This window comes from Malus domestica, chromosome 17 (genome assembly GCF_042453785.1).
Source record: "Malus domestica chromosome 17, GDT2T_hap1".
Taxonomy (NCBI): Eukaryota; Viridiplantae; Streptophyta; class Magnoliopsida; order Rosales; family Rosaceae; genus Malus; species Malus domestica.
Window position 1 is genome coordinate 214,244 of NC_091677.1, and position 20,502 is coordinate 234,745.

A 20,502-nucleotide genomic window follows, 5' to 3' on the forward strand; every position below is an offset into this window, starting at 1 on the left:
CCCCAGACATCCATCTTCCAAAAAAGTTGGATTCTTGCTCGAATACTAAGACAAGAAAAATTGCAAACCAGTAACCATTCAATCGCTATACGTGTTACAAACTAGACTGCCAATAAGCAGCTTTGTTAGAGAAATACATCAAATACATAATACGATAAATGGCAGTCTACTTAACTCTGAAGCAATTATTATTCACTCATCCAATCCCAAACTGGTTTTTGTACGGTATTGGCGTCCAGTTCTCTGTATACTGCTTCTTCCATCCATTGCTGTATCCGGTTCATCTTCCTCCATTGCACAAACATCTTCATTATCCTCTGCTGCAATGGCAAGTGGCATCACTTTGCAAGCCGCAGTTTCCCTTCGAGCACCCCCTGGTCTCTCTGACTCCCCATCGTTTTCTATCATTAAAGCATCACTTGATTTCTTTCTTGGTATAAATGTGACAGGTTTTGAAAGATCAACAGAAGCATCCTCTGCCTGTGGTTCCGTAGAATTTGACTTCCTCACCAGATTAAGGAATTCCATGTAGGCTTGCTTGTTAGACTCCTCGTCCACATCACCTGATGAATCAAACGTGTAATGCGTATATCTTGAAGGATTTCGTATATAATCCGGAACTGGAGGATTTTCATTTGAATGAGTTTCTACAGGAACATCTTTGGCTCCGTCTTCATCTTCATTACTTTTGCAGTTGGAGTCAAACCGGACACGTTTTTGTGTTTTGGACGAGTCTAACTGATTATCATTCTTCCTCTTCAGAATCGACTTTAGGTTGGCAGCATCTTCAGAGATGTTTTCAGCAGCTATAGAAGACGATGTGCCGTTCCCAGAAACCCTGAGGGAGTCACTTTTTTGAGCTGCTTCAGCATCTTGTTGGAGCCTAATCTTAGCTGCCAGGTGATTAGCACGCGGGTCTCTAGTGAAATCCTTAATGGAACTAGGAACCTTCTCTTGAGTATCAATATCGATCCCATAGTCGTTGACATCCCTCATATACAAGCGATCTCCGGCGGTCTCCTTGCCAACAGCCACTTTGTCATATCCATCTTCCTCTTCCTGTATACAGAATACAAATACATGTTAATACAAGTTAAAACAGGCAGTCCCAACTCCCGACCCTCAAGCAAATCGGAGAATTAATAACTACGAAAGCTTATAATTTGATTCAGCATAAACATCTGCACCTCTATCTTGCCTGCCTAGTTAGTGTTCACGGGCATTCCGATTTGCTCTTGCTCATACATCGAATTTGAATTACACTACACAGTGATGGCATGAGATCCTAATCGATCAAATTGTAAAGAGCAGCAAAGTGAGAGAGATAAATACCTCGAAGTCGAGAGTACAGTCCCTGCCGATTGAGGATTTAATTTCCCACTCCTCTTCATTGTAGCCGTCTGGCTTATCCTCAGTTGCGGGCTGACTGGGAGAACCAGATGCCTCTTGCTCCTCCTCGCCTTCGTCTTCGTCTTCGACGTCGTCGTCAAGGTCTAGAAGGTCCTTCTCCAGGTCGTCACTGAAATCATTCTTCGACCTTGAATTTGATTTTGAGTAGAAGGGTAGGGGTTCGGGTTCGGGTTCGGGGCTGCCCTTGTCTCTGTTCCATTCCCTCCTCTCGATTTCCTCGTCGGTTAGGGACCATAGCGAGCTCAGACACGACTGTTGACCGGACGACGACGATGAAACTGGGAGAGAGCCGAAGATTTTGCCTACTCGAACGTTGAACGTGTCTTCCATAGTGGGTGGGATTTCGAATTCCGATAGCTGAAATTCTCAATTAGGGTTTTAAAAGGGGAAACCTCCGGTTTTGGATTGCACCGACTAATAATGAGGCACGTACCGAGTTGAGTGGGCCTAGTCCAATTTAGGTGATTTCTCTCTCACATAAGCCTATGACGAGTCCGGCCCATGCTTTGCCCATGTACTAATGATAGCACTCCAGTTCATTAAAAAAGAAATAAAAACAAAGCATCAGTTGGGCAAGAGAGGTGTCTCCGCTTCTTTTGGCCTTCACAGAAGAGTTGAGGAAGACCTTGAAGTTGATCATTGTGCCCGAATGCTCAAATGGTGAACTTTCATTTTGCAGGATGGAAATGATTGGGTGAATTCTCATGCAACAACTTCCTCTGGATTGATCCTTCCTGTGCTTTACCAAACATGAGTGTTGTGAACTAAAGAAGTTGTTCCCAACGAAGAAGGTAGAAGCAGCGGATAAATATATGGTCCCGAATACTGAAATTGAATGCTCTTTCTTCTTTGATAAGAGTAGTATTTTTATAAAAAGGTAAGCTTGGTGAATAAAAAGACAAAGCCACCCATGAGATGACCCACCAAAGAGTAGAGTAGAGTAGAGTAGAGTACACTTGCAATAAGAAAACTACTAAAATTATTAAAAAAAAAGTCGAGAGAAAAGGCACACAGAGAAAACAGAGTGAGTAGAATTAGAAATATAAATGGCAGGTTGATCGACCAGCGAGTGATCATTTCATCGCCTCTCTTCTCTAGCTTCTCTCTTCTTTCTCTTCTCTCTTCAACGGTGTGTGTGTCATGCTGTTTGCGGCGACACTTCCCATCCATGCAATTTAACGCTGCTTTCTTACGTTAATAAGCGTGAATTGCTCTTGTTTCTGGAAAATGAGTCACTCTTTTTACTCTTGACAGCTGCTGCTGAGAGCTGACCTTCATCGGAGGAGAAGAGCTCTGCTCGTGCTTCCGCTAATGGCCACGACTTGGTCCCTCTTGTGCATGCTTACGTTGGTCGTCGGATTTCTAGTCGCCGACTCCAAGTTTATTGCATACAACACTTCCCAAGGCATAGTCCCCGGCAAAATCAATGTCCATTTGGTCCCTCACACCCACGACGACGTTGGCTGGTTAAAGACCGTTGATCAGTATTATGTTGGCTCCAACAATTCCATCCAGGTTTCTTCTGGATTTTGGATTCTGACTCTCTGACTTCTCTGAGGGTTGTTTGTTTCTTCTGATGATTTGATTTCAATGGATGGATAATAGGGGGCTTGCGTGCAAAATGTGTTGGATTCTTTAGTTCCTGCTCTGCTGGCTGACAAGAATCGCAAATTCATTTAGGTTGAACAGGCAACCCTCTTTCTCTTTCTTTACTTGCTTCTTCTTTCTGTTCTGCTTCCAAGTTGTATACCTCCAATCTTACCAAATTTATATATCCACGGTTAAAACTGGCACTTGGTACTTACTGCAAGATGACTACATAACATATATAACTTGTATCTCTTGCTGCTTAATCAATGCATTGAATTGCATTGCATTGCACTGCAGGCATTCTTCCAGCGGTGGTGGAGAGATCAGAGTGACGCCGTCCAGAGTATAGTCAAGCAGCTAGTCACCTCGGGTCAATTAGAATTCATGTAATCTAATATGCCAAAAACAGCAAGGCAGGTTTCTTTTCATTTCTTTTGGTACTAATGCTTTGTTTTTTCCCCATGCTTCAGAAATGGGGGAATGTGTATGCATGATGAGGCTGCAACGCATTATATCGATATGATAGATCAGACGACTCTAGGGCATCGCTTTATTAAAAAGGAATTTGACATGACTCCAAGAATTGGTTGGCAAATTGACCCCTTTGGGCATTCGGCAGTCCAGGCTTATTTGTTGGGAGCAGAAGTAAGCACGCCTTTGGCTTTACCTTTGAAGTTTGAACACAAAATTTCCTTTTTCTATGCCTAGAGTACACCTTTTGAAATTGTGGCCGGAGCATTTTTGCCAGAAAGTATTACTCATACACTGTGAACAACATTTTGGTGTTGTTGTAGGCGGGATTCGACTCACTTTTCTTTGGTCGAATAGATTACCAGGATAGGGCTAAGCGCAAAAATGACAAGAGCCTTGAATTTATTTGGCAGGGTTCGAAGAGTCTCGGTTCATCTGCTCAGGTGATGAACAACAATTGCTTTTTGTTTTATATAACATTTTTACATCTGGGATTCTGGGTTTGTCCAAGTCATCATGGATATGCTTCCTTTTAGTCATTATGTAATATTTAGTGGTGTTATTTTTATTTTATTGGCAGCAGAAGAAATATTATGTGCTGACTACTTCATTATTCTTCTAAACTGTTCCAGATTTTTTCTGGTGCATTCCCTGAGGCTTATGAGCCTCCATCTGGTTTCTATTTTGAAGTTAATGATGATTCCCCAATTGTTCAGGTAACATCATGATTTGCAAACAAGTTTTTATATTTCATTTGGGTTATTGAATATTTACTTGTTTGAATTGTTAAACTTAATTGCTGTTCTATTGAAGGATGACATCACTTTGTTTGATTACAATGTACATGATCGTGTTAATGACTTTGTTGCTACTGCAGTATCACAGGTAAATTACCTGGTTGTCTTCATCAAACACTTTTTTCTCTTTTCTTTTCTTTTTTCTATCATACAGGGCATTATTTTGGTGGCTGACAGCAATGATTTATTCTCAGGCTAACATAACTCGAACGAATCATATAATGTGGACCATGGGAACAGATTTCATGTATCAGTATGCACACACATGGTTCCGACAAATGGACAAACTCATTCACTATGTCAACATGGTAATAATCGCTTAATACTTTTTATTGATGCTGAGTTGGTTTTATGAAATTATTACAGTCTCACACCTTTTGTGCCTCTAAATATCATCATAACTGGTACTGATGATATTGGACATTTATGCTTGTGCCTGAGAGGCCAAATTGGTCGATTCAACCTTTCTGTAGTCTCTGTTCTGAGGTAAAAACGTAAAATGATAAACTGGATACGTTATTTCCAGCTATTACCTTCATTTTCTAACGCGTTCCCAAAAGATGCAATATATAAAGATGTTAACTGATTAGGAATGCATTTCCTTGTTGTCTTGTATGGGTTTGTTGATTATATTATGCTGTTATTAAAATCCAATTGTTCTTACTTTTTTTTGGAAACTTCCAAGGATGGACGTGTTAATGCTCTGTATTCTACTCCATCCATATATACGGATGCAAAGTATGCTACAAATGAATCATGGCCAATCAAGACCGGTGATTTCTTTCCGTGAGTTTTAGGTTTATTTTGTTTTGTAATCTTTCCTTTGATGTGTCAACCTTACAGTAAAACTGAAGTATGTCACCATACCAGTTATGCAGATCGTGCAAATGCATACTGGACAGGGTACTTCACAAGTAGACCAGCCTTGAAACATTACGTTAGAACAATGAGTGGCTATTATTTGGTATCTCCCTGCAACTTTTCTCTGTATCATGAATTAGTGTTTACAGTTAATTGACAGCTTTTCTATTGTCATACATATATGTCTCTCTTGACAAAAAGGCTGCAAGGCAACTAGAATTTTTTATAGGAAGGACTGATTCAGGGCCCAACACAGATTCATTGGCAGATGCCTTGGCAATTGCTCAACATCATGATGCAGTCACTGGTACAGAGAAGCAGCATGTTGCCAATGATTATGCAAAAAGATTGGCCATAGGCTACACGGAGGTGCGAATTAGCCTTAACTTCCATGTTCTTTTCAGTCCTCAACTATTTTACTCAAATTTCACTCTCTTGTTCATTGTCTTCCTGTAGGCCGAGCAAGTAGTTGCCACGTCACTTGCTCACTTGGTTGAGTCTGCATCATACACTGGATCTGTAAATCCAACTACGAAGTTTCAACAGGTAATTAATTTTGACCCCTTGAGCTTGTATGCTATTTTCATATCCTAGTACTTGACCTTCAACTAGACTTGTAAACGGGTCGGGTTTATTGGTTTGGGTCGGGTTCAACCCGACCTGTTAAGTTAACGGGTCATCCGAATCCAACCCGTTAAGCTAACGGGTCACCCGAACCCGACCCGTTAAGCTAACGGGTCACCCGTTTCACCCGTTAACAATTATTATTATTATTTTTTTGCATAAAGTTTATTTTTTGTTATTAAGACTTTACTAAAATTACTAAAATATCCTCAACTAACGGGTGTTAACGGGTCTAACGGGTTGACCCAAAGTGACCCGTTATTTAACGGGTTCACCCGTTAGCGACCCGATCCGTTAAGCATCCACCCAAATACAAATATTAACGGGTTGGGTCGGATCGGGTTAACAGGTTGGGTCCAAAATGCCAGGCCTACCTTAAACTGCATGGATGGTGATAATTTGGATATTGAACTTTAGTATGACTCATGAGGTAGTTGCAAAGATGGATAGGATTAGTATGTTTAAAACGTTCATGCCAGTAAGAAGGATTTTGATAACTGAAACAATGAAGTGAATGAGTGAAATTTCAAATTCAAGCTAAGAAGAACGGTTGATCTATCCATCATCTTTTCTGCCTTTTGTCATTTACTTTGTTTTCATTGATTCTCCAGTGCCCACTTCTGAATATCAGCTATTGCCCTGCATCAGAAATGAATTTTTCTGAAGCGAAACAATTGGTAAGGAAAATAAAGTACCTAATGCCATGCTCTTAAGTGTATCGACTATTAAGTGTTACTTTAATTCCACTTGTGAAATATATTTTCTGATGGTGTTTTCTTGTCTATAGATTGTCATGGTGTACAATTCCCTAGGATGGAAGAGGGATGATGTAATTCGAATTCCTGTGAGTACTTCCTTTTCCAAGTTCTATCTTAATGCTTTCTGTTGTGCTAGTGTTTCCTTTCCATTTATTTATTTTAGAAATAAATAAATATAAGAACGAGGAGGAGAATCCATGCAAGTGCTTAGATCATATATATATGTTAACCAGGGTTGGGTGAAGTCTTAGCGTATTTGGGGTACAAAACTTCTATAAATGGCCGCTTTATATTGATCGTGCGAACAAGCCGATGTGAATGCAAAGTTGATAATCAATGACTCCCTTCGTAATATTTATGTTAATAATGTAGATTATCAATGAAGATGTCACTGTTCATGATTCTGAGGGAAGAGAAATTGAATCACAGCTTCTCCCACTAGATGATGCCCATGTGGGCTTAAGGAACTACTATGCTAAGGCATACTTGGGTCAAACTCCAACAAAGACACCAAACTATTGGCTTGCGTTTACAGTATCCGTGCCACCACTCGGTTTCAACACATACACTATCTCGCTTTTGGGTAAAGGTGCTGGTTCCACCAGATCATCTGTACAGACATTTCAAAGTAGGGAAGAGTCCACTATTGAAGTTGGTCAAGGAAATGTGAAACTCACGTTTTCTACAAATCAAGGCAAAATGACTAAATATGTCAATAGAAGAAGCTTGGTAAGTATGCACCTAACAGTTGCGTAGATACTATACCTGATGATTGCATTTCCTTCTCCAATTGTATTTCCTTTTTACATATTTGTTTTTCATTGGTGCGATTCAGTATCAGGTTATCGACGTTGTGATAGCTCTGTTAATCCAACTGCCAAAAACGGCAATGGAATAGAAAACAAAAATTGTTGTAGCTAACTCAACTATTCATTCCTTTTGAAGGTTGAAGAATTGGTCGAACAGTCTTACGGTTTTTATAATGGATATAATGGCAGTGATGATAAAGCTCCTCTGATTCCTCAGGTATATAAATGCTGATAGAAGCTAGTGCTCTGTTGCAATATTTCTTATTTTCTATTTTTATGTTTTTAATTTGAAGGTCATGAAAACTGATTATTAAGTGACCCTTTCTATGGTATCTACTTGTTTCGATATAAAACGCTTTATTGTTCTTTTTTTCTATTTTTCTAGAATGCCGGGGCATATATCTTCCGTCCAAATGGCACGTTTCTCATAAAACCTGGAGAAAAGGTGTGTACTTTTACCTTGTGAAATATATTTAGACTCAGGCATAAGTTGGGAGATTGTTGATTAGCAACTGTTGTTTAAAATTTCAGGCTTCTCTGACTGTCGTGCGTGGACCAGTAATAGATGAAGTGCATCAACAAATTAATGCATGGATATATCAGGTGCCTTGCTTGTCAAGTGCTTGCTATCTCTGTATACGTTTTCTCTTTGTTCTCTTGCAGCAACAGTAGCATCATTATTATGTTCTAAAATAAAATCTCAGTAATGTTTCATTGGATGTGTGTACAGGTCACCAGAATTCACAAAGAGAAGGAGCATGTTGAATTCGAGTTTATTGTAAGTTTACAAATAAAGACAAAAAGGAAATAAGAAAGTTCGAATAAAAATTGAAAATTATTATTAGGCCTGTTCATTGAAAACGTTTGCATATTCAGGTTGGGCCATTACCTACTGATGACGGAATTGGCAAAGAAGTTGTAACTCAACTAGCCACTACCATGGCTACCAATAAAACGTTCTACACTGATTCTAATGGGCGTGATTTTATTGAAAGGGTACACAAATTACTTGCTCTTACAATATATTATCTAGTAGTTTTGATATCATGTTGATGCTCAAAATTTATTTATCTTGTAGACTTATAGTTTTATACTTTTAGAAAGCTATCAGAGTGCCTCTTAGGAGTTAATACGCATTCCTAATTATTGTTGGCATATAATAATGCAAGGATCCCTCTCTTTTGCAGATTCGCGACTATAGAACAGATTGGGACCTGAAAGTGCACCAACCTATAGCCGGAAATTATTATCCAGTATGTTTATTTTTCCTTCCTCAAAGTAAACCTCCTTTTTATGTGGCTTTACGGGGGCTATTTCTGTTGGTCTTATTAACTTTCAGTAAAAAAACTAGCAAACTGAGTTGAAGTTTGTATCAACATTTGGTTTGCACTTGCACAGTGTTGTGCATATGGCTGAAAGAATACGGTGTCCCACTCTTTAATTAGTAGAATTTCATGAATTGTAAGACATGATAGTTCTGTTTCCACTATATTCTTTTAAATAGAACAATAATTTCTCCGTCTCAAGATTTTCTATATCAAATGCATATGTTTCTTTATACATATTTTGGCTCCGTTGCCATCCGGTAGTCATTGGATAGGTGAGTGTTGTACTAGTTATTAGCTTCACATGTTTTTTTATGTTGTCTTTGCAGATTAATCTTGGGATATACATGCAAGATAACAGTACAGAATTTTCGGTTTTGGTGGATCGATCTATAGGAGGGTCCAGCACAGTGGATGGACAGATAGAGCTGATGCTCCACAGGCATGTTTTTATTCTTCAATAAGATTGACATTCATGAATGTAACTTTTTCATAGAGCATACAAATTAAAGTCATGATTGGGATTTCCTTGTTTCTCTTACCACACAGGAGACTACTACTTGATGACTCAAGAGGTGTGGCAGAGGCTCTAAATGAAACTGTCTGTATTGACAATGTTTGCAGTGGACTAAGAGTAAGTGCATGCTACCTGCTTTGCAACGACTACTGTGCGGTGTTATAGACCAAACTGGAGTTTTGGTTGCGACCATATCTAGATGTGGTATAACTATTTTGACTATCCTAAGAGTTTAAGGTTGCCTAACTTTTGTGTCCACCTCTTGCTTCTGTTAAAACTTATCAGATCCAAGGAAAATTTTATTTCAGAATCGACCCCCTGGGAGAAGGTGCCAAGTGGCGTCGCACTTTTGGTCAGGAGATATATTCCCCTCTTTTACTGGCCTTTTCTGAACAGGTGAAAATATAAAATACAAAAAAACGAAAAGACATTTAAGTTTGGTTTTAACCTTGTGAGCTGCTCAATAATAGGTGGCTCCCTTTCTGTAGGATGGAGATAACTGGAAGAATTCTCATGTAACCACTTTTTCAGGGGTTGGTTCCTCGTACAGTTTACCTAATAACGTCGCTCTTATAACTCTTCAGGTAACTTGGGGCTTATCTAGAATTTCGGATGTTATTTCTCTTTAGCTTTTTAATTTTAATTTTACCTAGTTAAGAATGGGGTCCAATTCAACTTTCCTAGAATATTGAATCGAAACCACAACGATAGCAGCAGAATACAGACTTGTGATATCCTGGTTTCCTGGTTTCTTTAATTTGCATAGGAGCTTGATGATGGAAAAGTTCTCCTTCGATTAGCACATTTATATGAGGTTCTAATCTCTCACTCGTTCTACTTCAACTATCTATTTCTGCTCTAGTACCTCATTCATTTATTTATAATGTACTCTGTTAGAGCCAGCATCTTCACTTCCGATCCTCCGCATTTTATTTACTACTATTGTTTTTTCTTGTTCAAAATTGTGCTCAGATTGGAGAGGACAGGGATCTTTCTGTAATGGCAAATGTAGAGTTGAAGCAGCTCTTCCCCAGGAAGAAGGTAAAAGAAAGAGCCACAAACATTAACCAGAGTTCATTATTGAATTCTTTTCTTATAATATCGTGCTTTTCCGGTACAGATTGGTAAACTTACAGAGATGAACTTATCGGCAAATCAAGAACGGACAGGAATGGAGAAAAAGAGACTCAATTGGAAGGTGGAAGAAGGCTCTTCATCAGAAGCAAAGGTTGCGAGGGGTGGAACTGTTGATCCTGCAAAACTGGTTGTGGAACTTGCACCAATGGAAATCCGAACCTTTCTCGTTGAGTTTAACCAAAGCTTCAATCATTATTCATTTGATGCCTAACCGAATGAGACTGAAAACGTAGAGGAGACTTGAGAGGCCCTTGGCTTCTGGAGTCCTGAGACTTTTTCTGTCATGTAAATAGACATTGAGTTATGTTTCTAGTGTTGAACGAAACAAGCAGAGGAAAAACGATAAACGCGTAAAAATCAGGGAACGATGTGGTTTATGAAATGAGGTTGTACTAAGTATTGAGTTGATAAGCTACTATTAAATGGCAGCTGCTATGTGACTTTTGAAACTCCTGCGTACAGATTGATCTTGATGGCCTCTAAGAAATGGAAGAATAAGAGGCTCATCATGTACCCTCCCTAGTAAATAGCTCACAAGATCGCTCCTCTTCGCCCTCCCATGATTCCATCTTATCCACATGCTTTGGTTGAGGGTCAACAGCCTATGGTGCCTCAACCCCCTTTGGTTCAACTATATATCATCGACTTTTATTCCTTCTAGTAGACGAGGCTGTACGGGCGCACATGAGAGACCCTTGTGCACCATATCTATAAAATCTACAAAAAGTATCTTAAAATTAAAGGAAAGTAATTACTAACATGTAACAACAAAGCTTAAATACCACCAAAACTTGTAATAATAATTGTTCGATGGTAGGGATCTGTTCGGCAAAACTCTACCGAAAATTTCTTCAAACATATAGCTTAAATTTGCTGAGGAAAGTCTACCGAAGCCATCTAAGCCCAGGGGTTAAAATGTAATTGTAGCGGTGGCCGAACCGATATTCGGTGAAGATGCTGAAGGATAGATTGGCGGGTCTGTCGGATAAATACATGAAAATAATAAATAGGGAAAGGCAAATGCTTGACTGGTGAGCCGATTAGCGAGAAGAACAGAGTTTTTGGAAGAATTTTCATGTCCATCTTGCCCAACCAAGACCAAGGATCTATATCATCGTCTACCTCTTCAGCTCCCTCTATAAACCCTAACTCCCAACATGGACACCGCCATCACCACGTTTCCCTTTCTCAATCCCAATCCCAGTCGCTGTCTCCGCCGGATCCCTCCCGCCAAATTCTCCAATTTGGATCGCTTCGGATCTCCGACTCTCAATCTAGCTCCTCCGCTACTTCTTCAGGTGTTTGATTTTCAACTTCTTCAATCTGTTTCTTTTCCGTTACCTTGTTTATTAGAAAGTAAATACCCTAGAATTTGGGCAAATTGGAAAGAATCAATCTTTTCTTGGATAAGTACAGCAGTTTGGAGTCCATTATTGATCTTCGCTCTGCTTGAAGGTGTTTGATTTTTACTACTTGAAATAGAATGTTGTTTAAATTATTCGTCTGCAGGCCTGTCGCCATCGGCACCAGCTGCAGAAGATTCTGGTGGATCTTCCCAGCAGGTATATTGACTTTATGTTTTGAATGTTTCGTTTTTCTGCAGTACCCACGCTTGTATGATCTGAGAGAGCAATTGAGTAATGACTTTCAGTTCTTTGTCGTTGTTTGTTTCTTTTATCTAGGTGACTGAGTTAGGGATGCCTTGGGGTAACCAGGCTTTACCCAATAACCTCCACCACACACATTCACAGTGTCACTCTGGTGGAGGTGGACGAGGGGTTGGATCACCCTGGTCTAGAGGGAAAAGGTCAGGAACCGATGGTTCTAGTTCAACTCAACATAGTATGGGGTCTGTTGCTTCTCATGGAAACTCCACTCATCAAACAGGAAGGAAAACCCAGCTGATGAATGGCAACCACTTGTTGAATTTTTATTATGACCCCATATCTCGTCCTCAGCATAGAGCTGCTCCTCCTTCTTCAAGAAGGCAACACAAGAGGAAGCCATACAACAAAGATCTATTTCTTCAGGCTAACTACAAATTCGTAGTGTTAGATTCAGTAAACTACTCAGCTGAAGCGATGGATCCAGATAAGGTGTTACAGTGGGAGGACATCATTTGCGTGAGATATTCCACCCCAACTGTGGTTCAGTGTCCCATTTGTCTGGAATATCCTCTATGTCCGCAGATAACCTCATGTGGACATATCTTCTGTTTCCCATGTATTCTGCAATACTTGTTGATGGGGAAGGAGGATCATAAAGGAGACTGTTGGAAAAGTTGCCCATTGTGTTTTGTGATGATATCCCCGAAGGATTTATACACTCTATTCGTGGAGAATGTTAAGCAGTATTGTGTTGGTGATACTATAGAGTTTATGCTTATTAGTCGACAAAAGGATTCATTTACTTTATCCCATAAAAGTAAACAAGAGAAAGGTGCTGTTGGAGGTTGCGATGATGAAAGCTATGATCCATTTTCAAAGTTAACATTTACTTCAGATGTAGATCTTTCAGTCAGAAAAGCAATATCAGAGTTAGATGGTTGGTTGGTCAGGGCAGAGTCGGGGCTTGTTGATGACCTAGAGAAGCTTCCATATGTATGTGCTGCAATGGAACAATTAGAACAGAGGAAGAAATATTGGAACGAGCACGGGGCTAGCAACAGTAATAAATCTTGTAAATATAATAATCATAATACTGGTTCCATCTTGTCAACTGAAAAAGCTACAATTGGTAACAATGAAGCATCTACATTTGGACAGGCAAATCCGTCCAATGAAGTCTATGACGGTAATGTGTGTTCGGACATTATATCTGTGGAGAAGTCAGATGATGGAACTTGTTCTGACCAATCTGTGGATGCAGCTGAATCTTTGGAAGGCCAAGAAAATGTTTTGTCTTCTTCATATGATGAAAGCAACAGTGCCCGAGGGGACTCACATGACTCTGGAAGTGTAAAGGAGAAGGAATCATACAATTTCTACCAGGTGACTGATACTTAGATATCATGTTTCCCTTTTGTCTTTTGCAATTAATTTCTACGGTTCACATTTTACTAACCTGCTCATTTCTATACATAGTAATTGCAACTATCTTTGTCTTGTTTGCAACAGTTGTTTAACTTTTTAAAACTGTTTTCCTACTGGTTTGTATTTGGTGTGTTAGTCGGTCATGTGCTCCTTTCTCTCTCTTTGAACCTTAAGATTGAAGAAAGTTTTCAGTGGTTTAGCTATTTATATTTTATGTCTCTATATCAGGCAGCTGATGGTCAGCACATCATTATTCATCCGTTGAACATGAAATGCCTTCTACACCACTATGGGAGCCATGATATGCTACCACACAGGTATGGTTGAAAGTTTACTGATTGTTTCTGTTGTATGGATAGAATATGCAAAATCTATTATAAGGGCCCCCTATATCCAGAAGGATATTCTTCTATAGGATGCATATTCTTTACAGTTCTACTTGTCTGACATTAGAAGACGGTATTTGAGTCATTTTTATTAAATATGGGGTCTTCTTATTTCTGAAATGTGGGGTCTTCTTATTTCTGAAATGTGAAAATGGGTCAAATTCGTTATTGCAGGGTAAGTGGAAAAATTTTGCAATTGGAGACTGTGACTCAGACAGAAGCTATGAGGAGGCGCTACCGCTACTTGAGTCATTTTTCTTTAACAACAATATTCCAGGTAGCTTTGATACATGATCCGAATGACATCACACTATAAGAGCATTATTGTTTCAGGTTGCGCATAGTATCTAATCACTATACACTCACATTTCAGTTTTGTGAGATTGATCTCAGTGAGGTATTGTCTCCTGATGCGTTGTCTCCCTTTATGGAAGACATAAAGAAGCGTGAACAGAAGAGGAAGCAACTTGCTAGGAAGGTATTATTAATTGCTTTTTCATTATATACTGTATAAAAATAACATTAGTTTGTTCATGCTTTAAAATTATATGCTATTCCTATTTATAGGAGCAAAAGGAGAAAATGAAGGCTGAATCTACCATGGCATATCCCATCCCCATAGTAGCAGGTTATGGGCAGTCCTTGCATGAGGGATCCCCTACATTCTCCATGGATGACTTCGAGGGTAATATAATGTTCCTTGTATATGTTGTATATGTTGTATATATTTAGACGCATGACCTTTTTTATGTAAATTTATTCCACTCAAGCAGTACCATTGGGTTGTTTTGGAATAAATGTATTGTCCAAATAAGGAAAAACAAAATTGAAGTATGGTGTGGCATCCTAGTTCTGAAACCTTCAGCATTTCTGGCATACTAGATCAGAGTTTTATCTTGTTGTCCTAAAGCCCGCAATGCATTCAAACATTTTAAGTTAGGTGTGCTTGAAAACTAGGCTTCTGAATTTTTTGTTATTGTTTATTGTTGAAGTTTGCAGATTCATATCTATATGTATGTTTGCTCTAAGCTGTTGTATTAATTATTACCCCTTCTTGTTGAAGTTTGCCGAAGTATATTTGTATATACTGTGCTCTTATTTTAAATATCATTTAATAGTTTATGCATATGCTTCCTGTTTTCAGCTTTGGGAAGTTGTACAGTGACATCATCAAGCCCTCCTGTTGTTGGGGAAAGGAAGCTCTTCTCGAGTGTTACAAAGCTTGGTTTTGCTGCTGCGCATGATTCTCCAGCGCTGAAACTAGAAGGAAGCAATTCTCTGAATGGCAATGATGCAGGGAGAGTCTTTCCCAAGACAAATGGTATTTATGAAAATCTTGTTATGCTGGTTGTTTTTTCTGCTTGAGATTAAACGGTTATGCAATCAAATCTGGGGAATATTTGATCAGGGTCATACTAAGATAATAGTATGTTGTATCTCGAGAGTAGTGGTTGCTCAACCCTGTTTCATGTTTTTTCTCCATCAGCAGGTACCCAGAATGCGGGTGTTGCGTCATTTGCTAATATAATCGCCAGAGCTAAGCCTGGTGAAAATATGGATCCACCCAAGATAAATGATTCGGGAAAGAAGGGAAAGAAACAGAGTCGAGTCCTTTTGTCAACCGCTAGTGGTCGGCGCTACTGATATCTAGTGAAAATCTCGTGAACGATAATGGTGTCGTCTTGTATCTATTAACCTTTGATGGCACAAAAGCTTGTGAATGTGTGATCATTATGTAGATGGGGTAGATGTAAAAAAATAAGAGCCATTACCGAAGTCCTCCGCCTCTTTTCTTGTGTTTGTTTTTGTATTTTTTTCTAGCTAATACAGAGACTCAATAAATGGTACGACTTATATGGAAGGGCTTCTTACATTGTTCTGAATGCGCATGCAGAAGATCTTTACCCACGTTTAACGGTTGCATCTTTTATAATAACCGTGAGCTTCATGTTACCAATTGGGTTTTGCCCATGTATAAAATTGGAATCCGTTGGTATTTTTATTCAACTTTCTAGGACAGTGTCCAATGCTCGAAAGATCACTTCCGTTCTCTAATAATTTCTTTTATTATTATTATTATTATTATTTTTTTTTTTTTTTTACTTACTTAATCTATAAAAATATAAAAAGAAAAAAGAAAGTAGTAATTGCTGTGGCATGTATTCAAGGAGGGGGAAGAGAGGAGAGGAAAATTGGTAAAGGGGGAGAAATTTGTTTTTTAAGTAGGAAAGGGATACTCTCCGGATCCCTTTCTCCTAATTTATAAAGTTCGGGGATCTGGACTGTTGAAATTTAATCCAACGACTAAAGTTATTATAACTTTTAAAGTAGGTTCCTGTTTATAATCGTTGGATCAAATTTCAATGGTCCGGATCCCATACTTGGTGAATTAGGAAGAAGGGATCCGAACTCCCTTCCCTTTTAAGTAATACAAACACTAATAGGAAAGATTTTCTAGATTTTATAAAATTCATATACATAATCGACTAAGATTTATAATGTCAAACGTATCATAATTTTAACTACACCAGTAACGTGAAAATTTAATGGAGGCAAATTGTCTGCGCTCCTGTTTGGGTGCCCTTCTCATCCCCTTCTATTTGTGCGGTCATTTTTAAGTCACGTCAACATTTTATTTTTTTATTATTTTTTATCTTATCATCTTTATAAAATAAATTAATATAAAATGTTGACGTGAATTAAGTAAAAAAAAAAAAAAAAAAAGGATGAGAATGGTAGCAAACAGAGGGCAGACAATCTGCCTCCAAATTTAATAGAATCGAGTACCAGTCATGTTATTATTTTGAATTATATATATGATAGTTTAGGCGAGTGAAGAATCAATTGCGTTGCTTGTCTGGTAATTCAACTGGTTTCCTTGGCAAATTGTCCTGGCTTGTATCCTTCACTGAATCACAAGCTCAGCCTCGAATCTCGAGCTACTAGAACAGACTTGATGCTGTTATTGTTCGTTCGAGGAGTAGTAGTAGTGGAGCAATGAGAAGTCACAAAGCGGCGTCGAGTAACAACCACCTCAACCGGCGGCCCACTATACTCTACCTGGTTTGCGCCGTCGCCTTCTTCTCTCTTTTCCTTTTCGCCATCCAATCCTCTTTATTCGCAGGTCCTCCCTCCTCACTCACCTTCATATCATTTCCTTTAAATCAAAACTAAACACTGTGTTTCACTCGTAATTCCAAATCTTTAGCATTAATTATATGTATCCAATCCAGGTAATCAGAAGTTACATCTCCACACTCAACATGATGTTCGGGTTTTATCGGAATTTCAGTCTACTGTGAAGCAATGCGTGGTTAGTTTCTCTTAATTTCCTTTATTTTCACTCGATCTGATCCTGCCCTTTTTAATCTGTCTTTTCTTTTAAATCCCTAATTCAAGTTGTTGATTCAGTTTTAGCACTTCAATTTTGCCATTTTTGCGTTGTGCTCATATAAGAAATCTTTTGTTTCTCTCCTTCCTTTCTTCATTTTTCTGTAATTTTGGTGAGTTTTTGTGTTGGATATGAGTTCTTACGAAGGTTAAGGTAAATGTAGGCAAACAGAGGGCTTGGTTTGACTGCACACATTATCGACCATTGCAATCTGACTCTTAAGTTCCCGGAAGGAACTAACAGCACCTGGGTCCGTATTCTACCCTTTACCTTCTCACCACAGTTTCATCTTGAATTCTTGTACTATTCTGGTCTCCGAGTGCTAACTACTTGAGACTCGAATTGCAGTATAACGAGCAGTTTAAAACTTTTGAAGCACTCGAGTACCACTACAATGTTTGCGAGGCACTTCTTTTATGGGAGCAGGTTTGTCTCTCTGCTACCATCTGTCTCTAAGTTTAATTACCCCCTTATGCCAATTCTTTGTACTGATGCTTTTTTAAGGATGGATGCAGTACCGGAACATGACGACTGTATTGACAAGGGAGTATCTAGATGTTCGGCCTAAAGGTTGGGAGGAGTATGCAGCACAAAGGATAGCACAATTGTACGTTCGTCTACACATTATCTCTTCCCAACCTGTGCTTGATTTCTGCCAATAGATTATAGCATACAAATGCCTACGAACCTACACTCCATCTGTTTTTTTCTTTCCTATGTTTTTTTGGTTGTAGGGGAACTAAGAAATGCTACAATAAGACACTTTGTGAGGAACATCTTAATGTGATACTACCAGCAAAGCCACCTTTTCATCCTCGGCAATTTCGCACATGTGCAGTTGTTGGAAATTCAGGAGATCTTTTGAAGACGGAGTTTGGAGAAGAGATTGATAGTCATGATGCTGTTATAAGGGATAATGAGGCTCCTGTTAATGAGGTAAAATAGCATGTCTGTTTCGTAGCATTGGTGAATATATGGATTTATTCTTTCATGACAGCCTTTGATTCTTCTGTGGTTCTAATTGGAACCACAGGTATACTGTTACGTTCACTGCTTTTATAGGCAATAGAAGGAATAATAGGCACTAGTTTGGTTGATAAAATTCTTATTTAGTCTTTCATATGTGTAGAAATATGCCAAGTATGTGGGTCTGAAGAGGGATTTTCGGCTTGTTGTAAGGGGTGCTGCTCGAAACATGGTTGCCATATTAAATGGGTCCGGTATGCTTCTAATATTTTGTGTGTATAAATTTTTATTTCTTACTTTTGTGTGGCCAAGTTAAGTTGTGCCTGCTGTATTAGATAAGTCCTAACCTTCGTGGCGCTTCACGAAAAGTTACTCAAGTGTGTTTTCATATTTGCAACTTTCCCTTCTTATGCAGCTGATGAGGTACTTATAATCAAAAGTGTTACACACAAAGACTTTAATGCAATGATCAAGGTGAAGTTCACATCTAAGGAGGCCAATATATTTCTTTCTTTCTTTCTTTAGAATATAGTTAACACACCCCATTTTCTGAGATTTCACAAACATTTTGGATCCTAACATATTGCAGGGTATTACAAATCCAGTCTACCTTTTCCAAGGTATTGTGCTCCGCCGAGGTGCCAAAGGAACTGGAATGAAATCAATAGAATTAGCACTATCTATGTGCGACGTTGTTGACATATATGGTTTCACTGTTGATCCTGGCTATACTGAATGGTTTGTTTCCTTTGGCTTTTACTTGATACATTGTTGTTATTTATTGGCTGGCATTATTATAGCAAGCAAGGAACCTGTTTATATTCATGCCTTTGCATGTGAATATAAGTTTCTTTTGCATTTCTGATCACGCAGTGTTATGGTTCAGTAGATGCCCTCTAGTTTATATATTATTTGTATCAACTCAGGTGTGACATTGTTTATATGTCTTCTTATGGCTTACCAATTTGCTGCTTTATTGTAGGACACGCTACTTCTCTACACCTAGGAAGGGGCATAATCCACTTCAAGGAAGGGCATACTACCAGCTCCTAGAGTGCCTTGGTGTAAGAACATACACATTTTTTCTTTATAGATATCGAAAATGCAGGCGCATGCCTGAATTCTCATCACCGAATGTTTCAACTTTTAGCTTTTTTTTTATATGTCAGGTTATTAGAATCCATTCTCCCATGAGATCTAAGAGGAAGCAAGATTGGTCAGATGTTCCAAGTCGAGAAATGATAGGCAGAGCTCATGCAGCTGCATTGCGATTAAAGAGGGGTGAGGCTGGTGACTTGGGACAGTTTGGTAGTTGCAAGGTGTCCGGCAATGTGGACCCTGACAAAGTTGGGCCTGTCTCAGGCTCTCCAGACATGAGTGATAAAAGAAAGTTTTCAAATTACAATAAATGGGAAGTTTTGCCTTTCAAGAGTCTGAGGAAGGAGGCACAGGACCACTATATTCAAATGGAAGGTGTTTCTCTCTACAAAATGGATGGCAATAAGTTGGATGACCTAGTATGCGTGAGGCATTCCTTATCAGATGTCTAGCCAAGAAATATCCTGTGTTTGAGTCTTTATGGATTTAACTTGGATGGTTAAGAGCAGACCCAGCCGTGTGTTACCGGTTTCTCCTTGACTTGTGGAATTTTCAGTGAGATGGTCTTCATCCCGGTGGATTATGGAGTGCGGCTTGTTTTACTTCTCTCGTTATACTTGGATCAGTGGTCGTGACATGGGAGGAATCTGAAGCTGCCTTAAGCAGTGGGAAAGATGTCGACAGAAATCGAATTCTTGTATTTTTTGGGTTACATTTGTAGAGATTTTTGGAAGTGGAAAGATGTCTGGAATACGCATATAAGGTGGCTTAATTAACGTTTGTAATAGATTCTTTTCAGTACATACTACATAGATATTCATTATCCAACGGAGGAATGTAAACTGATTTAAGTGACATTTTGTTTTATTTGAGGAAATTTCAGTGTCATTTTGTGTAGACAATTAAGCTTGTATTTTGGGTTGTATGGTTGTTTCGTTGATGTTTGAGCATCACCATACAACAATATATGACATACGTTGGCGCATCTTTCAACCATACAACAATATATGACATACGTTGTATATTCAACTGCAAGTATCATTTAATATTTTGGAAGAAAAGGTGATCCCGTCTCATCTAATGGTTAAGACATCTGCTGCATAACATACCATGGGACCCACTCACTAATCTATGTTAAGTACCTCTAGCATCCATGTCTTTTTACAAAAGGAACATGCAGGATGCAGCTGCGCGCTTCGCCTTCACTTCCTCAACCATCCATTGTTTTCCAAGTTCCATATGATACGAGTCATGTGACGGCACTTGGATCGTCAAAAGCGCTCCTCAAATTTAAAACTCCAACTCCAAGAGTGTATGAATCCCCAAAACC

The 20,502-nt window shown here is 38.9% G+C and overlaps 4 protein-coding genes across 10 annotated transcripts; 3 read left to right on the forward strand and 1 right to left on the reverse strand.

The window, feature by feature from the left end:
• Positions 1–58: 58 nt before the first annotated feature.
• On the reverse strand, positions 59–1,857 carry LOC103425761 (uncharacterized). The gene is made up of 2 exons (XM_008363860.4): positions 1,333–1,857; positions 59–1,059 (listed from the first exon to the last, which is right to left on the reverse strand). Exons 1-2 carry the CDS (start codon positions 1,738–1,740, stop codon positions 193–195), a joined length of 1,275 nt encoding a protein of 424 aa, XP_008362082.3. The 5' UTR covers positions 1,741–1,857; the 3' UTR covers positions 59–192.
• Positions 1,858–2,783: 926 nt separating this feature from the next.
• LOC103425762 (probable alpha-mannosidase At5g13980) lies at positions 2,784–10,748 on the forward strand. Of its 2 annotated transcripts, XM_070816578.1 has the most exons (28): positions 2,784–2,925; positions 3,016–3,090; positions 3,298–3,386; positions 3,471–3,645; positions 3,795–3,914; positions 4,104–4,187; positions 4,285–4,356; positions 4,463–4,576; positions 4,954–5,054; positions 5,139–5,232; positions 5,331–5,498; positions 5,586–5,675; positions 6,365–6,430; positions 6,541–6,597; positions 6,884–7,240; positions 7,457–7,537; positions 7,706–7,765; positions 7,852–7,923; positions 8,051–8,098; positions 8,197–8,316; positions 8,508–8,573; positions 8,975–9,087; positions 9,195–9,279; positions 9,448–9,558; positions 9,651–9,746; positions 9,929–9,976; positions 10,135–10,203; positions 10,283–10,748. In XM_070816578.1, the coding sequence occupies exons 4-28, from the start codon at positions 3,481–3,483 to the stop codon at positions 10,508–10,510; spliced, it is 2,685 nt and encodes an 894-aa protein (XP_070672679.1). In that variant the 5' UTR covers positions 2,784–2,925; positions 3,016–3,090; positions 3,298–3,386; positions 3,471–3,480; the 3' UTR covers positions 10,511–10,748. The 2 variants fall into 2 exon arrangements, with proteins under 2 accessions (XP_070672679.1, XP_070672680.1); XM_070816579.1 differs by lacking the exon at positions 3,795–3,914.
• A 499-nt stretch (positions 10,749–11,247) lies between these two features.
• Positions 11,248–15,578, forward strand: LOC103425763 (uncharacterized). Of its 6 annotated transcripts, none has more exons than XM_029097970.2 (10): positions 11,276–11,597; positions 11,809–11,861; positions 11,982–13,092; positions 13,168–13,289; positions 13,560–13,648; positions 13,892–13,994; positions 14,091–14,195; positions 14,285–14,402; positions 14,862–15,038; positions 15,201–15,578. In XM_029097970.2, exons 1-10 carry the CDS (start codon positions 11,375–11,377, stop codon positions 15,359–15,361), a joined length of 2,262 nt encoding a protein of 753 aa, XP_028953803.2. In that variant the 5' UTR covers positions 11,276–11,374; the 3' UTR covers positions 15,362–15,578. The 6 variants fall into 6 exon arrangements, with proteins under 6 accessions (XP_008362083.3, XP_028953802.2, XP_008362084.3 ...); XM_070816581.1 differs by having other exon boundaries at positions 15,204–15,578; XM_070816582.1 differs by having other exon boundaries at positions 15,207–15,578.
• A 939-nt stretch (positions 15,579–16,517) lies between these two features.
• LOC103425765 (sialyltransferase-like protein 1) lies at positions 16,518–20,060 on the forward strand. Its single transcript, XM_008363863.3, has 11 exons — positions 16,518–16,841; positions 16,951–17,030; positions 17,272–17,358; positions 17,457–17,534; positions 17,624–17,715; positions 17,843–18,044; positions 18,238–18,328; positions 18,490–18,548; positions 18,664–18,812; positions 19,057–19,138; positions 19,244–20,060. The coding sequence occupies exons 1-11, from the start codon at positions 16,715–16,717 to the stop codon at positions 19,622–19,624; spliced, it is 1,428 nt and encodes a 475-aa protein (XP_008362085.3). The 5' UTR covers positions 16,518–16,714; the 3' UTR covers positions 19,625–20,060.
• The last annotated feature ends 442 nt before the right edge of the window (positions 20,061–20,502 follow it).